The sequence below is a fragment of the Wasmannia auropunctata genome, unplaced genomic scaffold, assembly GCF_000956235.1.
Source record: "Wasmannia auropunctata unplaced genomic scaffold, wasmannia.A_1.0 LD335047.1, whole genome shotgun sequence".
NCBI lineage: Eukaryota > Metazoa > Arthropoda > Insecta > Hymenoptera > Formicidae > Wasmannia > Wasmannia auropunctata.
Window position 1 is genome coordinate 679,050 of NW_012027843.1, and position 19,865 is coordinate 698,914.

The 19,865-nt window shown below is 43.7% G+C and overlaps 1 protein-coding gene across 3 annotated transcripts in view; it reads left to right on the forward strand.

Moving 5' to 3' along the window:
* Positions 1–19,865, forward strand: part of LOC105457798 (uncharacterized protein KIAA1522-like) — a 209,557-nt gene that overhangs the window by 102,782 nt on the left and 86,910 nt on the right. Inside the window, exon 1 of one of the 3 annotated variants that reach the window (XM_011702673.1) lies at positions 13,385–14,913. The exons of the other annotated variants lie outside the window; for them this stretch is intronic. Coding sequence (XP_011700975.1) covers positions 14,859–14,913 — 55 coding nt within the window. The 5' untranslated portion in view covers positions 13,385–14,858. Of the gene's footprint in view, positions 1–13,384; positions 14,914–19,865 lie in introns of those variants that run through there. 3 annotated transcript variants of the gene reach the window in all.

A 19,865-nucleotide genomic window follows, 5' to 3' on the forward strand; every position in this document is an offset into this window, starting at 1 on the left:
GAGGATCTTGTATATACGATGCATTTAACTCGGAGTAATTTATCGGCATATCGATCGGAGCGAAATATGAGGTTGGAGTAATGTAAGTTTTCCTGAAACGTCTTGTTACATACATCAACGAGGTTTTATGTTTATGCAAATTTCATGCTAGAAATTTCTTTACTCTGATTTTTATACACGGTCTGATTTTTACCGAGATTTACATTTCTTCGCGCATTTAGGAATCGAAAATCCGCATAATGAAAAGAGCTGAGAGAGAGAGAAAGAGGGAGAGAGGTGAGGGAGGGAGGGAGGGAGAGAAAACTACAAAGTCTTTAGGCAAAAAACAAGCAGAAGACGGCATTCGACGAGATAAACGATTATCGCTCAAGTGGAAATTTAGTCCTCCTTTCGTGGTCATGTTGCATGAAGTGACGAGCTCGCGATCAAATTTCAACAGCATTCCAAAGGGCCGATTCTTTGATGTAAAATGATTTTTAAAGTAGTACGCGAGGTGTTTAATTTCGTGATTGCTTATTTATACAGTAGAAAATGATTCTATTAAGCTGCGAATGTATATATCAAATAAAGTAATTTTCTTTAGTCCTTGAGTAGACTGTAGAGGTATGTAACTAAATATTAGTACATTCAGTTTATGGACAATAAATCACCGTGTAATGATAACTGCCGTCGCGATATATCTATTAATAGATCAAATGTTTATATAATCGAACATTTCCGGCACACAATACACATATTACTCTGCAATTAACCAATCTTATTACACTTCATTAGCGATTAATATTTCTTTTAAATTACTTTCATTTTTCTTTCAGTTTATTTCTTCGCTGACTAATCTTGCGAAAACGGATTTCCCTTTACGAACGATTGACTCATATGTATAAATTATATTTTTTGCGAATTTACTAATTGTAAGTAGCACGACTTTTTTCCGTATTAAAGATCTCGACAAAATTCAGACGAGTTAATTATAGACATTTTTATTATGGATAATGAATTATTATAGGTGAATTAATAGAAGGAAATTACAAAATACAACTTTATTCGAAGATCAAAATTTTTTATCTTTGGTTCGTGTAGACTCTAGCATGACATTAAAGAGGCATAAGAATTAATTCTCTTTTTTTCTTAATAAAAGCACACAGTTATAGTTGATGTGTTATAGCCCATAGATCATCATATAACGATAATTACCGCACTATATCCTTTAATCGATCAGCTGCGGTACCTATTATAGCCGGTCGCTTCCGGTGCACGGTGCGGTCCATATACTTATTGCAATGCGCACCTCATTTTGTAACCAACAATCTTATTCGCATTAATAGTCCGCATTTTATAGATTTTTTATATTTTTTAAATAAATTTTATTGCTTCTCACAAAAACCCATTGAATTATGATCAGTTTTATATACATTTTAGAAATAAATAAAAAAGCAAATATTCTTTAAAACGCATGAAAGAATATAACATTTACATAAAAGTTATAAATTCTGTACAAGGTTCTTCTACGTTTCCATAAAATCCTTTTTTAAACTTTTATTAATTAGTGTAATTAGAACGCAGGCGTATATGTAGGGCGGACATGTATCCGCACATTCAAACACGCAATTCACACACAGTAGGTGAGATATTACCAAATTTATCAACATCTATCATCTGCTTACGCCACTGTCATCGCCCTCCGCGAAAACGGATGCTGGCGAAAGCGAGGGCCCTTTAGAAAGTTACCCTGGTTGCCGCGGTTGTTTGATCAGAGAGCCCGTACGAACGAGTCGTTAGCCGGTACGTGCCCCGATCGCGTTTCCCTCCCTCCTATCCGTTTTCGATGCGTGTCTTCGCGCACGCATTCTCGTATACGTGCACGCGCGTGCACCGTGTGTACAGACGAGAGAAAGAAGAAAAGAGAGAGAGAGAGAGAGAGAGAGAGAGAGAGAGAGAGAGAGAGAAAGATAGGAGCACAGATCACCGTCCGGACACCGGGTGCATAAGTCTATACTTATGGGCTAGGTGGTAGATATGGAGCGGTCGATAATGATCCAATATACTGGTACATCCTCGCGAAGTAATTACAATGATGAGCGAACCGCTACCATCGGGCGCCCGAGCGAGCTCCTTCGGAGGCTAGGCGTTGGATCAAGACCCGTCCTCCAACCCACCTCCCCGCGTCTCTCCTGCCTTGCCCCACCTCATCATCGCGTCGACTTCTTGCTCCTTTCGCTGCTCTTCCTTGATCCTCTTCGCTTTACTCGCTTCTTCCTCACTCTGCTCTTTTCCTCCTCCTTCTCTCCTTCTTCATCTCTTCTTCTTCTTCTTCTTCTTCTTCTTCTTCTTCTTCTTATACTTCCATACAGCCGCCGGTCGCTACGGTGCATAGCACCGCAACAAGAGCAAACATCTCTTCGGGGTCGTCACGGGGCCACGGAGTCACGGTGGATGGATCTCTCTCGCTTCTCTCTCGATCCTCCGGAATTATCACGGGGGCCACCGCGAGGGTTCACTTGGCCGGAAGTGCGTCATCAACGGAATACGTGCTCGATGAAACCATTCTGCGGACGAATCTCTAGGTGGATACACGTCGAGAGTCGTAGCTCGGCCTCGAACTCGGCCGAGGCCTTTATCTCGATCGGGCCGCCGAGCACACGGTATTGGCGGATGATTAGCTTCGATTCGTTTGCGCTTGTATGCGACGGTGTTGTCATTGATCGATAGATCAGACGATCATTGCGTTGGTCCGCGCGAATGGAATCACCGGCGATGAAGAATAATTGTATTATTGTATTAATATCGGCGAGGAGGTACGATGGTAGTGATAGAAAGAGAAACGAGATAAAAGATGGCCGAGGAAGAAGAGATTAACTCGTGGTAGCTCAAGTTAATTGCGAAGCGATAATTGCGGACTATGTTTCATGCATATGCATAGGGGATCGCACTACTGTTCGACGAGAAATATAATTTATTCGATAGGGCTTAACTTGCGTTTTGATGGGAAATGAGAAGCTAGACGGTTATAAGTAATAATTAGTGATACCATCTTAAATATCTCGTATATTTCAGGAAGCTTAACGAATACCAAGCGATATTATTTTTATTAAACATTTTTATTATACTTAGATATCTATTTTTCTGAATGCCTAACGTCGTGAATATATGGATATACTCGTAATATGTAATAACATGTCAATAGGTCTATTTTCTCCTTTCTGTAAATGATTTCGTATTACGTTTTACACGTAAAGCTTTAATACAGATGAAACGAGATAACAAAAAAGTATAACGTTTTAACAAATAATGATGAAGATATGCGTGATGGACACTCGTAAAACCATCGTCGTCGGTCAACTCGAGCGCGAAGCATCCGCTCTGGCGTAAGTTCATTCATCGATTTTTTGCTGCGAAGAACCTGCTGCGAGCTAGATCGCTCGACTCACCGGGAGCTGAGTACAGGCGATACGAAGTGTCTGATTAACGTTGATTTTTTGCAAGTGCCGACCGTCCGACGCCTCGTCACAAGCCTCAGCCCCCCGGTCTTCTTTCCGGTCGTTTCGATTACGATCGATACGGTTGTCGAACCGAGCCATCCTACCTCATTCTCCGCGATGTCACGCCCAAGTTTTTCGTGCTGACTTTCCTCCCTGAGAATTTCCAGCATCCGAAAATCGTATTCCTGAAACGCGATCGATATCGTCATCTCAATTTGCTTGTATTAATTAATGCTCGTTTTACGACCGACGACAGAAAAAGATTGCGCAAAAATGTTCCAATTTTAGAAACACATGTTTTTGAAGTTACATAAATGATGAATCGAGTTGGTATTTTGCGTTGGAAGAGAGAGAAAGAAGAATATGAAATTATGAAAAAAGTATTATATCTAAATAGAAACTGTATAATATACATATACCGTTTAACAATACAGCTGGATGATATTTGATTGTACTTCAACAATACTCGCGCATCAAAATTCTTCAGCAGTTCTTAAGCTCTTGAGTGTACTGATGTTTTTAATATGTATCGCACCGCGAGCGAGCCTTTCGTTCCCGGTCGAGCCTGTCATAATTTCCATCCGCCAGGTCGGAGAGAGAACGGAGACGGTTGCGACGCCACTGTGAGCGCATCCGAGCAACAAGAGCACGCATAACGTAGATGCAACGCTCCGCAACACCGGATTGCCGAGGGCGCGCTCCTTCTCCGCAAGAACCGGAGGTGAAGGGGGCACATCGGAGACCACGTAGTGGGGCACCGGGGGATGGGGGGCACGGGGGAAGAGAGGTCGACCGGGATAAACATCTGAGCCCCGCCCGGCACCCGAGGCTGCACCTCTTGTTGCTCTTCTCTACCTTGCCTCTCCTCTCCCGCTTCTTCTTCTTCTTCTTCTTCTTCAGCTTCTTCTGTCTCTTCTTCGTCGTCTCCCTTTTCGTCTTTTCCAGCTCTCTCCCTCTCTCTCTCTCTCTTTCCCTCCCCCGCCCTCGACAACCGGCACGCCGGCATTATTAATCCTGGGTGCAGTTCGCGAGTGTCGATATGTAGCATTTCGCACGTCTTGCATTTTACGGCGTTACGCCTCTTTCTGATTTCCTTAATTGTATTTCATTTCTAGAACTTACACGACACTCGAATTGAATCTCAACCGTGCTTCTTTTTTAACGACATCTTGTCTTATGACACCTGAGATTACAGACGATAAAAATTTATTGCTTCACCGATTGACCCAGAGCTCTGGAATCCTCAGACATAGTATCTCGTGCGATGTAAGTTTTTCTCACATTCGTCCCCGAAGTTTAATTAAAAAATTACGGTCCCATTCGATTTTACTTAAATACATAAATACATAAATAAATATAATATATAGCAATAAGCTTTCCGGACTATCATAACATCTTCATATATAATATACGAAATGTCTCTGAGTTTTCGTAATATCACTCACACCATTACGTACGCTGTTGTTAGTTTTTACGTCATTCGGAGTCATGCGATAATATAATGTCGGCGAAAGATAGAAATCTGTGCACCGCGCTCGAACTCGCCTCTTTTCGCACGCGATACTTCACTTATCTATCTGACCTCGCTTCCGTTTTCATCTTTTTTCGAGCTGCATTTGACGAGCTTATTTTAGCAAAGCTCGCGCGAGAAAAGTCTACTCGATGCAAACTGCGGTCTGGTCTACGTGTTTCCGTTGCTGCAGTAAGATGCACTTGACCAACGTTTTCAAGCGTAAAATGTGCATGTTCGTTTCGAAAATGCTACTAGTTGGAGATTAGATGTTCGCTTATCGGCGTCTTGGAAGCTGAAGAGCTCTTGCTGAAGTGTTTTCGTCGGAACGTCCACACGGTTGATATATTTTCCGCTATAGGAACACGAGTTCATTGACTATAAATATTTGTCACAACATTGTCCAATGGTATTACGTTTTTTTTTTTTTGCAAACACAGAAGAAATTGCAGCTCTGAACATTGTCTATCGTCCTTGGGATTTATCCTGCGAGTGAAATTATCGCGGGGTTCCTTTGTACGCGTACATACGTATTCTCACACTTTCGCTACTCCGAAGATTTCAGTTCGTCCGCGTATTGAATAGTTTACGGCTTTTAAATAAGCGGCCCTCACTCGTTCCCAAACAATTTGCTCATACCGCAGATTGCTCGTAAATAAAGATAATCTATTCTACCCGGAAGATAAAAATCGTTCGGTCTTTGCCAGTGGGGGCCGCGGAATAGGGCAACCACCACCGACGGCCTGGCTACCTCCCGGTGCGAGCGAGAGGGACGTGGCGATCGAGGGGTCCGAAGACCGGGGGAAAGGAGGGCGCGAGAGCGAGAGGTGTTCCACCGACTTGTTCGTTCCGCGGGTGAATGCTCCTCCAGTTATTCATTTTTACGTCGCTCATTGCTCGGATTTTACGAGGCAAAAATTATGAAATTGCACTTTGTGCACCGTGCGTGCCCCCTTCCTCTCACCCTCTCGCTCGTTCGCCACCCTCCGTGCGCTGCACTCTTTCCTCGGCAATTATGCGTGCCGCAGTTCCGTCACGGCGTTAAGCATCATCGATTTCCTCAAGGTTTTTCGGTACGAGTCAATGTATATTCGGATTCTCATGCGAATGTTCGATGAGTCTGACTTTCGAGGACTTTACAGGGGAATCTGAAAAATGATTTTTTACGCCTATAACGTTGTCAAGACGTATTTGTAATGATAGTCTTTTAATGAAGTATAAATTCATCTCCCGCTGTGTTTGATTCATATTCGAACTTTCGCTTTCTGATCGTTGTTATATTCTTCGGAATTAATTCCTAATTCCGCTCTTAATGCTGAGCGTGTATAGGTGCGTAGATCACACGTTTCTTCCTGAATTTCGTGGCATAAATTTGCTCGTTAGGTACGCCTAGCACCTTTTTAAATTTCCGTCGTTCCAGCGTTCCCGTCAAGCGCAATATAAATTATTGATCTAGCATTGAAAGGAGAGAATTTGACGCTTCTACCGAAAGTGCCACGCTCGCTCTCGGTATCACCATATAAATTACCGGTCTAAAGCGGAGGATTTTATACGTTTCTACCTACGCTCCTCGTGCGTTCTCTCGTTTCGTTGCCGGATAAATTATTGGATTACATTAGGCCCCAAATTTCCGTGCGCGTTGGCGCACGGTCAATAAACGAAAATGAAGAGCGTGCTGCGTCACGCGGGCCCGTCCGGCGGAATATTAATGCCAAATTACGATGTAAATCATGGATTTTTGCACGTCGAAGTGGTGAAAAACCGATAATATTTCATCGACGTTACATATTTCATTCCGATGGAATAATCGACGAAAAGCGACAAAAATATAAAATGTCACCATGTCATAACATTTTTCAACGTTTAATTAAACGTTACTTGGCATTTATATATTACCTAAATCGGACTCACAATCAACTCATTATTCTTATACGAATATAAAATAGATAAGTCGTCATCCTGTATATATATCTATATATATCTCGCAAATTCGGAAGAATCCTTCGCGTGTCAAAGTCATTAACTGAATTATTTATCATAAATTAATTTTATCTTGTTTGTACGGTGAGCGTCGCCGATGATAAACGGCGAAACATTTGGCACAATATTTGCCGCGAAAGGAATCACCTGAGGGTGACACGATGAAAATCTAAACACCGTTCGTCAAAATTCTCGCCGCGGACGTTACCTCGGGCAGTGTAGTTTTGCTGTGTAGTTAGATATTTGCACGAGCTCATCATCGTTCTCGGTATTTTTAAAGCGGCTGGATTGAAGCTGGGCATGACTGACCGTTCCGCTTATATAAATTTTTTTTGTCGACGCCTCCATTCGACACCTGCATCTTTCCTTGACCTTTCAAGTGCACGTTCATCCGTCTGACCTTTACCACCGCTGATTCATCGGTATCTCGCGGCGTAACCTCGCGCCGGTATAATCGTGCGTGTTCGTATTTATCATCTCGTTTATCGTATCGCGGCGGCCGACGATATTAATCGGCGCGAACATGGCCTTTCGACGATCCGAAAAACTCAGGAGCCTCTTTCATCTTAATTTACCGATCGCAGTCACGATGTCGGGTATCGTTACTGCGTATCTCGTGAATTAAGTACACGACGTTGTGGTTCGGTCATTTTTAATGCGTTATATTTACGTTTAATGTTTAGTAAATTTTGCTATAATCTGTGTCTCGTTTTAAAACGCGATCCGTGTATGCAAGATGAAACTGTCATTTGCTCCTTTTATTAGCATATGTTGGGATTAAATCGCTTTAGCGAATGAATTAGCTTTTGCAACAAAGTAAATAAGATTACAGTATTTAATACTTCAAATATATTTTCTTTAGTAATAATATGATTGACAGAGAATATTGATTAATTTTAAAAATTCTTCTTTCAACTGCTTTAATTACAGCTCTTCATGCAAGAAGCTTCGAATCAGAAATATCGAGATTGTGAAAACCAATGTCATACCCACTAGCTAGCTTTTAACGCAGATGATTATGCCCTTGCCGATATACTGTGCCGATAGTTATGCTATTGCAGTTAATTGCGTGAAATAAGTTAGAATTACCGATAATTATACGAACGACGGACGTATCGCGGACGATGGATCGTTGAAAATAGCAAATTTTCTTACCGTTCCTTTCAATTAACGATCAAAAAACCAGGACAGGCGAGAGAGAGAATAATAAAGAGAGCATGTAGCTCGAGGAGATATCGATCGATGTCCCGGACGGTTCGTTGCCTCCTGAGATTTCCTGCGTTCGAGGGAAGACGACCTCGCGCGTGCGCGGACGATGAACGTTGATGAGTAAATTGATCCGGGGCAGCGAATGAATTCTATTTCAATATCCCGTACGATTCGTTCGCTCATTAGAGAACGTCCAACACGCGTCCGTCGTGATATATGATACATCATAATAAAAATTCCACAAAGTAACCATCCGTTTTCGCTTTTACGTCTCTCGCGAAGGCGCATGTTGCTCCGTTGGCTCACCCTCGCCCTTCACCGCTCATCCTTGTTCCGTGGGTCGCTTTTAAGACAAATTAAATACAACACGGCAAATTACGTGCCGGCTGTGCCTCGCCATGAATCAAGCGGCTAATAAAATTTCTCTCAACCATATAGGATTAAGGAAAAATTCGTCGGGGTCATCGACGCGCATCGCTTTGCCAAAATGATATCCAAAACGTTTCCCGAATCTGTCGATGTTCGATGGTATTTTCAAGGCGACGAATCCGTTTCTTTTTACGACTGTTTGTCAAACGTTTAATTTTATAGCGGAATATATCGAATCGTTCGAACGCGATATTTGGACCAATCTGTAAAACTTACGAGCACTCCCTCGAAACGCGCGTCCGTAATTTACATATTCTATACATTGACTAAAACAGCGCTCCTCGGCTTTATAGTTTTTCGGAAATGTCTTCCCCTAAGATAACGCACACGCGCATACGCGCATGCACACACGCAACGTACGTTCTCTCTAGTCGTCGATTTCGCATCGACTCATCAGCATCAGCAGGTTCGCCGATGCCGGCGATGCAACATTATGGCTCGGTTTGAAAAACACTAATGCATGATGCTCCCCGAGAGAGATCGCGGTGATCATCGCGGGAGAGTGCGGAAAGGAGTGGCAGAGGAGAGGCGCGGTAGACAGCGCGCGCGAGAGAGGAGCCGGAGAAGGGGAGATTTTAGTGCCGGCCGGACATTTCAATTAAATCGTCGAAATCATCATCGGGCACCGGTGATATGCTGTTCGCCTCGTTCGCCATCGTCATCGTCGTTCGCCCCGTTCGTCGCGGTATTCGTTTTGCTGACGAACGTAAATTTCTCCACTGAACGGGACCGCAACTTCTCCGTGCACGCGCGCGCGCGAGCGGAGGCCATCGGGGTTCTCGTGCCGCACGCCAGAACAAGTCTATGAAATATGAGCACTTTTGATCCAGCATACCGTAATGAGAAAGGGGAATACCGCGAGTTGCTTTTTTTTCCTTCGAGATCCCTCGGCGCTGCCTGCCGATGCCGTGGATGCTTGACTCGGGATCACGATGCTTTTCGATCGATACTAGGCGTAACCGTTCTATTAGCATCTGTCAATAATCATTTCAGATCGTATACAAAATTAATCATTTTAGTAACCCATTGTAGTAAAATATGATTGACGCGTATTTATTGCAACAAAGATATTTATAGCTTGATATTGCGACAGATTTGATTTGATTTTATTTTTTAATATTTTATTTATTCACGAATCAGGTCATGTAATTTTTAATTTAATATATAAAATTTACTGTGTTGTTAATGTAAAATTTTTGTGTGACATATATGTCACGTGAGACATGCAATCAACTTGATGGTAGCCAGCAACGAGAAGTTATAGAAATATTATAAAGAGACGATACAGTCTACTATATAACCTGATCCGGCTTACGATATACCAAAAGGAGTCTCGTTATCAATCGGTCCCATCTTATCAGGTCGGCGTAGCATCGCCGGTAAATCATCGGGGTCCTTGGCGGGGCACCTTTAATTACCGGGCGTGCACGAGGGGAAAAAAATATGAAGACGTAATACGTTATCCGGTTGCCTTCCTCTCCCGGGTGCCTACCGGTAGATAGAGAGGCCGGTCCAGTTGATGCCGAGAGGCGTTGCTCATAAATAATGAACACGTATTCATGAACGCCACCGGTTACTTCGTCTCTGAGGATGAGCCACGGCTAGATGGAACCCGCGTTTAGCTAGTTCATGTCTGCGATTGGGAAAACCTCTTCAGAAACGCAAAGACGCTTTCCGTCGCGGATATTCACGCCGCGCCGTGAATACGATATTCCGGGATTTATGCGAAGCGAAACGAGATGCTCCTGTTGTTCATTCATCGAGGAAAATGGATTTGAATAATAGGCGTGGGTCGCTTTTTTCACAGTATCAATTTGTTCCGACAAGTCATAAGAATGACGCATATCGCTGTATTCAAATTAATTAGTTGATGTTTTACGAGGCGGTTTTGACTATGAAAAGTAACATCCTATTTCTTACCATAGAAAAGAGCGGAAGGAAGAGGAAATGCAGTACTGATAATTATTGTTTTTATTATTATATTTTATATTTATAATTTAAAAGTGTAGAAATTTTTTTACTATGTTTTAATAATGAAAATACAAATTATAAAAAATGTTACAAACATTTTAACATTTTTACAATTTCTAAAGTAGTTGAAGTCACTTATCGATGGCTCATGTAAGATCAGGTATTTATCTTGAGAATATATTTACGTGTAGTAAGTTCTCATTTACAACACTTTTATGCTACTTGCTCTATGTCATTTTACATATCGCGAGATTTTTAATCGGCTAGACGGTATCGCGAGAGCGTACTAATTAATTCCTACGAGTGGGTTGATGGACGCTGGTCCGGCAATACAAGGACGAGTCGTATCGATCGAGCCGAACGATTAATACATCCCGTTGCGCTGCGCGCGGCGAGGTGCGGAGGAGGTCGATGGACCGTTTAATCGCCGATAGTTCTCCGGGAAGGAAAATGGCCGAGGTGGTAATCGCTACCTGCGGAAGCCCGGCGATCGACGCCAGATAGGATACCAATATAATGCACCGTCCGTCGGGACGTTTCGACGAGCGCGTTCGCTCCGCGTCGTTCGTTCTCGAATAATCTCGCGGAGCGGATATCTAAACGAGGAGCTCGGGGCGCAGCCTCCGGGCGGCGCGGCGGCGCACGTACGGATATGTGTGTACGCACATATAATAAACCCGACGTGTGTGGAAGTGGAAGTGGCTCTTTCTCTCCCGAGTGATATATATCGGACGCGATATATCGTCCTTGATGGTACACCTCGAAGTCGGGGCGAACTACTACTCGTTGCGCCGCCGCGCACTCGCCGCGCGGCCGAAGCACAGCGTCTCGCCCTCGCGAAACAATATGATGGTTAACGTAACAAGCTCTCATCTCGGCTCCGCACGTTAGGCATCCCACTGCGGCACAGGATTCCGAACATGTCCGGACACCTAAGGCGACGCTTCCAGAATAATCTCCAGGATAATACGTTCGTTGCTCCGACGGTGTTATATAGGATTCCCCTGGGGTGCCATGCTGTGTAATTATTGTTAACTTTAGACGGATGAATAGAGTCTGACTTTTGAGTAGTAACAATCAGAACGACGGGATAACTTCTATTAGAGCTATTTATTTGACTATTAGCATCCTGCGAAATTTATGAATATTTTTACAAGATATTACGTCTAGAAAATAAGAGGAGCGCAGACGACATGGCGATATTTCGCGATATATCTTATACGTTGGGAAAACCCAACGTAAAATATAATCAAAGTTATCATAGTTAGATATAACTTTGATAATATTGCTTATGACGTAAGCTTAAAAAATTTTGATAAGATAGGAAAACGTATATATTTCGCGCGATTCAGCGCAATTTAAACTATGCTTTTTAAACGATTAGGCACTTTACTTTTATGCAGAAAATATTGTCATTTATAAATGTATAATAAGTTATTCTCGCTCTTTGAAGTACACGTTTAATGAAAATCGTGAAAAGACACGGCAGATAAAATTGCGCGAAAACAAGATCGCGCTACCCGAGAGCCAGTCCGATGATATTGTTTTACGAGCAACCCTCGAAGAACTATGGGATACAAGCAAACGAGATGTTCGCGTCTTGTTTCACCGTGACGTACTGTCCACCTAGACTGCTATACGAGCCTCGACCGATCACAGACGCGAAGGAAGACATAGCATTGATAGCTAGACGTTGAACGACGTGCTTGGAAGAAGCTTCGTGGGACAATCTAACGTCAAGTTCCACCAACGATCTCGGGAAGCGCCTGGAATTCAATGGCTGTTCTTCCGTTCTATCTCGTAAGTGGATCCAAATATGGAACCCAGGCAGAGTGCATCCCGATTAACCGTAATCGGTAGCCGAAGCACGCGGGAAAGATGGTGGCGGCTGTCCCGATAATAATGTTAGCTAAATGTTTCCTCGCTGTAAACAATGGGAAATAATGGTCGATTTCTTTTCCCGTCTCTTTGATCGCTATTACGGTTTCTTATGAGATCGCGTAATTCGCCGATGTCGTTTCCATTTTCAGTCGTCAATAATTCTTTATTTCTCATAAATCGTTAATTTTGCCGCGATTTTCCATCTGATTTATTTCGTACCGCTAATTTTACTGAGGAAATATTATATGTCTCTTTGGCTTGTATAAAGCAGTTAATGTTGGATATCTCATATTTAATTCTCAGTGCAGATTTTATTTATTGCCCTAACGTAAACGTCCTTTCGTGTACCCGCTTTTATCCTCGACGATTATTATCGGGCTGTGCATCTCACAATCCTTTGAGATTCTTATTCTACCCCTCTCGTTTCCATACTCATCTCATCGCCATCGTTTTGATACGAGAAAATCATCTCGAATTTTTCCCGAGCGAAATCACCGCGCCGACACTGATCATCGTCGCGACAGGTTACACCGGTAGCGGCCAAGTCGGCTCTTCCCGAGGACTCCGTTGATTCCTACTCCTGCGTTCCACCACGACCCGCTACCACCACTATCATCATCGCCACCACCACAATCACCACCACAACCACCACTACTGCCATCGCCGCCGCCGCCGCCACCGCCGCCGCCGCCGCCGCCGCCGCCGCCGTCGCCGCCGCCGCCGCCGCTGCCACCAGCATCACCACTTTCGTTCATCCACCACCATCTACTCCGGCTACCACCTCCTTCACGGGCCACTCGCCATGTGACTGACTCCCCTTCTCCGTTGACGAGCGGTGGGCCTGCCTACCTGCCGCCCGTTGCCCCGCTCCCATTACGACGCGGACTCTCGCGGCAGGTGCACCAACCTAAGTGCCACTCCGCTTACCTGTGTGTGTGCCTACCAAGGCAGAGTGTGTCCGGTGGTCAGGTTCTTCCCTCTCTTTCTCCCTTTCTTCTTTTCTTTCTCCCTCTCTTTTTCTTCTCTCTCTTTTTCTCTTCCTTTCCCCGCTGGCTATCTCTTCCGCCGTCTTTTTTCCCCCTATCTATCCCCCTACCTGTGTATCTCCGTCTCTCTCTCTTTCTTTTTCCCCTCCCCCCTACTGTTTCTGTCTATCCGTCTATCCTCTTCGACATCACCTCACGCAGCAGTGCCGTGTTGTAGTGTCGTGTCATCCCGCGGTACGTCAACGATCCTCCCGGACTGAAGGCAAGGATCGACCGGGTCGAGGGTACACTCTGCAATTACCGGGGCCGGTCGATCGCCGGTCTACAGTAGGGTGAAGAAAGTGAACCCGCGGTCACCGTGAAGGTGAAGGGAGTGATATTCCCGAAGGAACGCGCGTTCTCTAGACATCGATAATCGGAGGTTTGCGACGAACGAGTGATCTGTTGAAATATACTCGAAAACGAGAAATCTGGTGAATCTGTTTTAACTCAATCTATAGGAAATAAAATCTTACGTTGGTGTTGTCGCGATGATAAAGGACGAGCCGGTCGTAATTGAGCTTGTTCGTTAAAAACGAATTGGTAGACTAAAGCTCTGGTATCGTACGATACTAATATAATTTTTCGTATTTACGTGAATGCCCTAATGATTGCGCCTCGAGTGAAAAGGGTAAGAGAAAGAGTCGTCTGGTGATAGTTCGAGACTCGATTGTGATCCGAGGTGATCCGCCCGAAGACAGCTATTATTCGACGAGTGGCAAGGTGCGCTGAGGAAGGGGACATTCGGTGAAGGTGTCAAACGTCGACGGCACCTCATTGACATTTCCGTGACATTTAGTGCGCGATTCGAGTCGAGTGCCAGACACCTTTTCGTGTAACACGCGTGTCCCTCGCCGTTACACGACAGCGAAATCTCGAACGGCTCGCGGGGAGCACGTTATTGTCGTCGAGAAACGACACGACGTGCGAGGGAAGACGGCAGTGCGACGGAAAGGAAGTGAAACGAGGGCCAGGCGAGTCGATGACGCGTCCTCCGTGCCTTATCAGCGACAAAACCGGAGCGCGGTGAAGACTCATCCAGGGTCTTATCTGTCTCTCGGAATTCTTCACTTGCACGTGTACGGCGTAGAATACAAATAAGACGATCTGCGTTCTTTCGCAGAGGTCTGTCTCTGGTCGAGCGAACAACGAAACGAGATCCCCGACGAGCCTATCTAAAACGCAGAACTCTGTTGCGGAGCAACAGGTGGTTGTATCTGAAGATCGTCGAACGGGGAGGTTCTCCTGCGACTTTCGACAGGCAGAACCGGAGATTCTTCACTCGGTTGGAGGTTGACGCTAGTAGCCAAACTGGACATTCTTACCGCTACGTCGGGAAGAACGGAGTGGAGATGTCCGCGGGTCGCTGAGAGAATGAGGGAGCTGGACACCGAGAGCCCTGTCGTCTGGCCGGCCTGGTGTTATACTGGTGAGTCGAACACTCGAGCGATCGTACGGGAAAAATGACTGACAATGAGCGAACTCTCGTCGTAATTACACAACGGATGATTTCTTAATAAAAATACGTTCCGCGAAGAAAAAAACTCGTAAATTATTATCTGTCCGATCTACTTAATTAGATTTCTCTTTAAGTTCTCTTTAAGTCATTTGACCATGAACGCCTGCGGTTAATTTCAATTTATCATCATTAGTTTTTCATCGTCGACCATTCCGTCTGACATTCATCGATCGAAACTTTAATGAATTTTTAACGACTTTTATAAATAAGGGAATCGTGACAACACAATTGTTTCCGTAGCGAACCATTAGAACTATTTTCGTAGCGAATTAACTATATATCAACGTTTACACTCGTTATCGTTAAAAATGTTTCAAATGTCATTTGAGAGAACTTGAAATGTGTTCCGATGCGCGCGATACGATTGAGATTTTTTTCGTAAACATGCGATTTGTTCAAACATAGCCGTCGTCGATCGTATCGGTAGCTAATCGAAATCATAACGAGCCATAGTGTAACAAGACGCAAATCGCCGTCTTGCAATTTGAGGAAAGTTATGAAACATGCGGCCGCGTGTAGGCGTCACGCGGCAGCTTTGGAATTCGTACTCCATTACTTCATCGACTTCTCGAATGACAGGCGAAAAACAAATACAAGCCTGAGTAAGAAAGCGCGAATGCGTGTTTTGCGAACCTCATGAATTATATAATAGGAAAACAACTAAAATTCTTGATAATCTCATCACAACTTTACTCATGGTGAGACAATTAGTCTAATGACGCATATATTTATATAATAAAAATATATTTATATTTTATTTTCTTGATCATATTTATTTCTATAAGATTATATTTTTATTTATAAAAGGAAATAAATAAAGGAGGACGTACGGTATCAACACGGTGAATTTCCTGAAAGTGGCTGGTATTCGGTTAAAAAATACGGCAATATATATAAAAGTTTCGTGGTGTTTGTGCGTTGTTTGTACGTTGTTTGTCAAGCTCTTAATTTCTTGGAACTTGCCCACCGTGCGATATCTTTCTAATGTGTCAATAAACTCATTTCGAGCACTGCGTAACATGACTCTGCTACCGACGAGTCACGCAAAATTCCAGTGCTGTGAAATTTAAATATTTTGATTTTAAATCATTAACGCGGTAAATTTGATGTTGTGATTGCATAAACAATACAAAATTAAGATTAATGGTCGCATATTGCTTTTTTATTAATTTTTTTAGAACTTTATATTTTGGTATTATACTATTTATTTATTTATTTTTTTCGAGAAGCAGGATCTTGCAGCTTTGTGCATTTCTTTTATTTTTATTTCGATTATCTTTATATAACTTTGAATATCATTTTTATCAATTAGTTTAATTGTTCATTTTGATTTCATTTTCAGAGTCTTTGACATTTTACGATTAAATTGTTAATGATAGTATCTTGCTGGTTTAGTCCCTAATGGATTCTTTGCGTATTTGTAATATAACGAGGAGAAACACGCGAGTGGGGTCATAGGTTCCCTTGCGAAAAGTGGTTTTTTATCGTTCCTTATCAGACCAGACTTCTTAATTTCCAAACTACATTTAGCCTACCTGTGCCGCTCCTTAGCATCGTTTTGCCAAGCGGAGAATTCGTCCAGTTCCGTTAACGGGGAGACGAGTTCCGAGACACGAGAACGAATCGCGGAGGGTGTAATTATGGTGCTCGATCTTGACAATTAGGAACCCTTGGGAGCTGTCGGTAGCGGAATAGGGGCCACTTAGCTCCCGCAACTTCCTGCAGCTTTATCTCGTCCAATCGCCTCGCGTTATTCGTCGGTGTCTTCTAATTAAGGGGTAACCCGCGGATTTTTTTCCCATTCGGGACTCGAGCTGGCGAAAATGTCGCCGCTAATTGTCAAGCGATCGATTTCTGAATTTCAGTCTTCGGGGGCTGGGTATATCTCGTCGTATTCTCACAATCAGTATCTCAATTTCCCACTTAATGCGCGGCTAACGTTGAGATATCGATACATGAATCGATACTTACCACTCAGGAAATGCAGCAAAAAATATCGATCGTAATTAACTTCCCATATAGCTTGACTTGTGTTCTCGAGAACACGCGATCCGTCGCGAATCATTCGGTTAAAACGCTATTTTTGCCAGTCAGGACATTAATAAGCTTTTTTGGCGCCGCGCATTATCTCGGGGCGATTGCGCGCGGCCGCGCGCGTTTGTTAGCCGGTTGTTCGGCCCTCGGTTCGGAGTAGCGTAGCAAAACCGGCGTGATTTGGTGACAGAACCGATCCCGCGGAACGGATTTGTTACGGTATAAGTCGAGGTAATGGCGAAAGACGCTTTGCGGATGCGCCACTCCGGTCGCGACCGCTAATGCGATTACCGTTCTTTCGTAGTCACCAGGAAGCAGACATTGTTTCGCGTCGTCAAAACGAATCATCTAGCGTCGCCGCAGAAATCCATTTTCGGGATCTATGATTAGCGAGAGACATAATTACTACTCTGGAAAAATATTCTTCACTGTCGGTCGTCCGTTTTCGGAATTAACATCCCCGCACAATAGAAATGGAGAAGTTTTGAATATTTTTTTCCAATATTAATCAATAATTGATAATTTATTTGGTTCCTATTTAAGTAATTTATTTTACTCACTAATCATTCTAAACAATTCGTTTGACAGTTTTATGGTAGTACATTTTTTTTCTTTTACAGCCAAAATTGTTTCTCGTCTTTGTGTGTTTTTCTTTCTTAGAAATTTTATTTGTCATATGGATGGTTCCACATCTGTGTGCTCACCTATGTTCTCTTTATTCCGAATTACGAAATGGAAAAAACAGTCTGACTACTTATTGATAAGATGATAATCGTTTAGTCGAGTGAATACTTGTGTATGAATGGCGGAATCGTGGACGACAGCGTAAATATCATCGATTTCTTAATCCTTATGGTTGAATTTTCTCAGCGGTTACCCAAGACTTGCGGCTCCCGTGGAAGCGTTCGCTCAGTTTGTCGAAACCGCGATGTATAGCCGCCGTACGGAGAAAGTTATAAATCATGATAACAATTATTGATGCCGTGCACTCTCGCGACTCTTCAATTATAACGATATTATCATCATTAAGTTAAGTAATCGTATATCCTTGTTATCGCCGCTTATATTTCGATTATCTCAAACTAACAATCACCGTCATTATCTTCTAACGAGTATAATTAGCTCTTTTTGTCCCTTCCCTCTGGACGCGACATGTCGTTCTTCCTGATTCCGTCTGATAGACTCCCTTTAGATTCGAGGGAATATATGAAAAGCATGCTCGACGAAAGAATGCAATGGAGGGAGCGTAACGTTTCTGGAATCTGGAACGTCTGGCACGCCCGCGCCACTCGAGGCATGGCCTCGTCACTTTTCGTGACTTATCGTCGTCCAGATTCTTCCCAACCAGGTTTCCAGGAATCGCGGCTCTCGCCAACCGTCTCTCCGGTTATCTTGTCGAAGGCGCCATGTAAGGCCTTCTCTATCGGTGCGTCGAATGGTCGGAGGGATCACGCGTTCGCGCAGCTTCAGTCTCGACCTTCGCCTACCGTCAAGGAACACGCGACTTACCAGCCCTCCGGTAGTCCCTTCGGCACGTCCTAGCCGTCGTCGTTGTCGTCGTGTGGATTGCCATTGCCGGAGTTAAATATTGGCTGTCGCTCAAAATACAAACGCGATTACGCTCGCGCCGGTGACTGGTACCTACCTGCGTGTCGCTGCCATCGGCCAGTAACTTATTTATGGACCACAAAGCATCGCGGACCTTGTCTCCGACTGTCGTTTCCATGGGATCCTCTTTCCTGTGTTGTCCCATCGAGACCCACTCCCGGTAGATTCTGCGCGTGGTTACCGGCTCTTTTTCGTTTTCATTGTTTCCGACAGCTAATAAAGCCCGCCACTCTAAAGAGAATGAGCTGTCTGTCTCTAGCGCGTTAAATGCGTCGCATATTTAATTTTTTAATTATACGCACACGTACAGATAGAGAGAGCCCAATGTATGCTATTAAAAAAAGATACATTTATCTTTCAATTTTATTATATTATTATTTGTTTTAACTTTTTCTGAAATTATTAGAGATTTTTATGAACAGAAATTAAAAAATAGTAATATCTAAATCGATATATATATCTATGTATCTCGGCATTATCGAAATTATCGTTTGGCAGTATCATTACGAAACAAGATCAAATAATATAGATATTTTCCATTTCAAGTAAAACCAACCTTAAGATTATGACAAAAAAACCGGAAAGAGTATAAAGAAAACAGCAGCAAAGAATTCGTTAAGATCATCCCTTGCTCTTGAAGAGACTAATAGACGCGCGATTATGACGGAAGCGGGAACAGCTTCAAAATTGCACTGCGAGGGTTTCTAATCGCGTTTCCTCGAGACAAAGGGCATCAGCCGTGGAAGAGGATATGCCTAGTGAGAGACGAGGAAGTGGTGAAAGGGAGAGATGAGGGCGGGGAAGAAGGTGAAACAAAGAGAAAGGCATAGAAAGGGCGAGGCGGGCGAGGGGAAACGTGAAAAAGTGGCAGACCGCGTCGAGCTCGCTCGAGGTGGGAACAAAAGCCACCTCTTCTTCTTGTTCGTCTTCTTCTTGCTTTTCTTCCATCGCCTCGTCCACGAAGCTCTCTTCGAGAAAGGGAAAGAGAGAGAGAGAGAGAGAGAGAGAGAGAGAGAGAGAGAGAGAGAGAGAGAGAGGGAAAAGAGAGGGAAAGGGAGAGGAAAGCCGAGAGGTTGAACCCCGATATCTGGGGCAAGTTTGTGTATCCACAAGCACTACTGAATTCAGCCTGGCTTAAGCATCAGCAGGGTGGGCGGATAATCGTATTTGTCGAGTCGCGAATGCTGTACCGGGGCTGACACAGAGTTAGCTCGATGGCA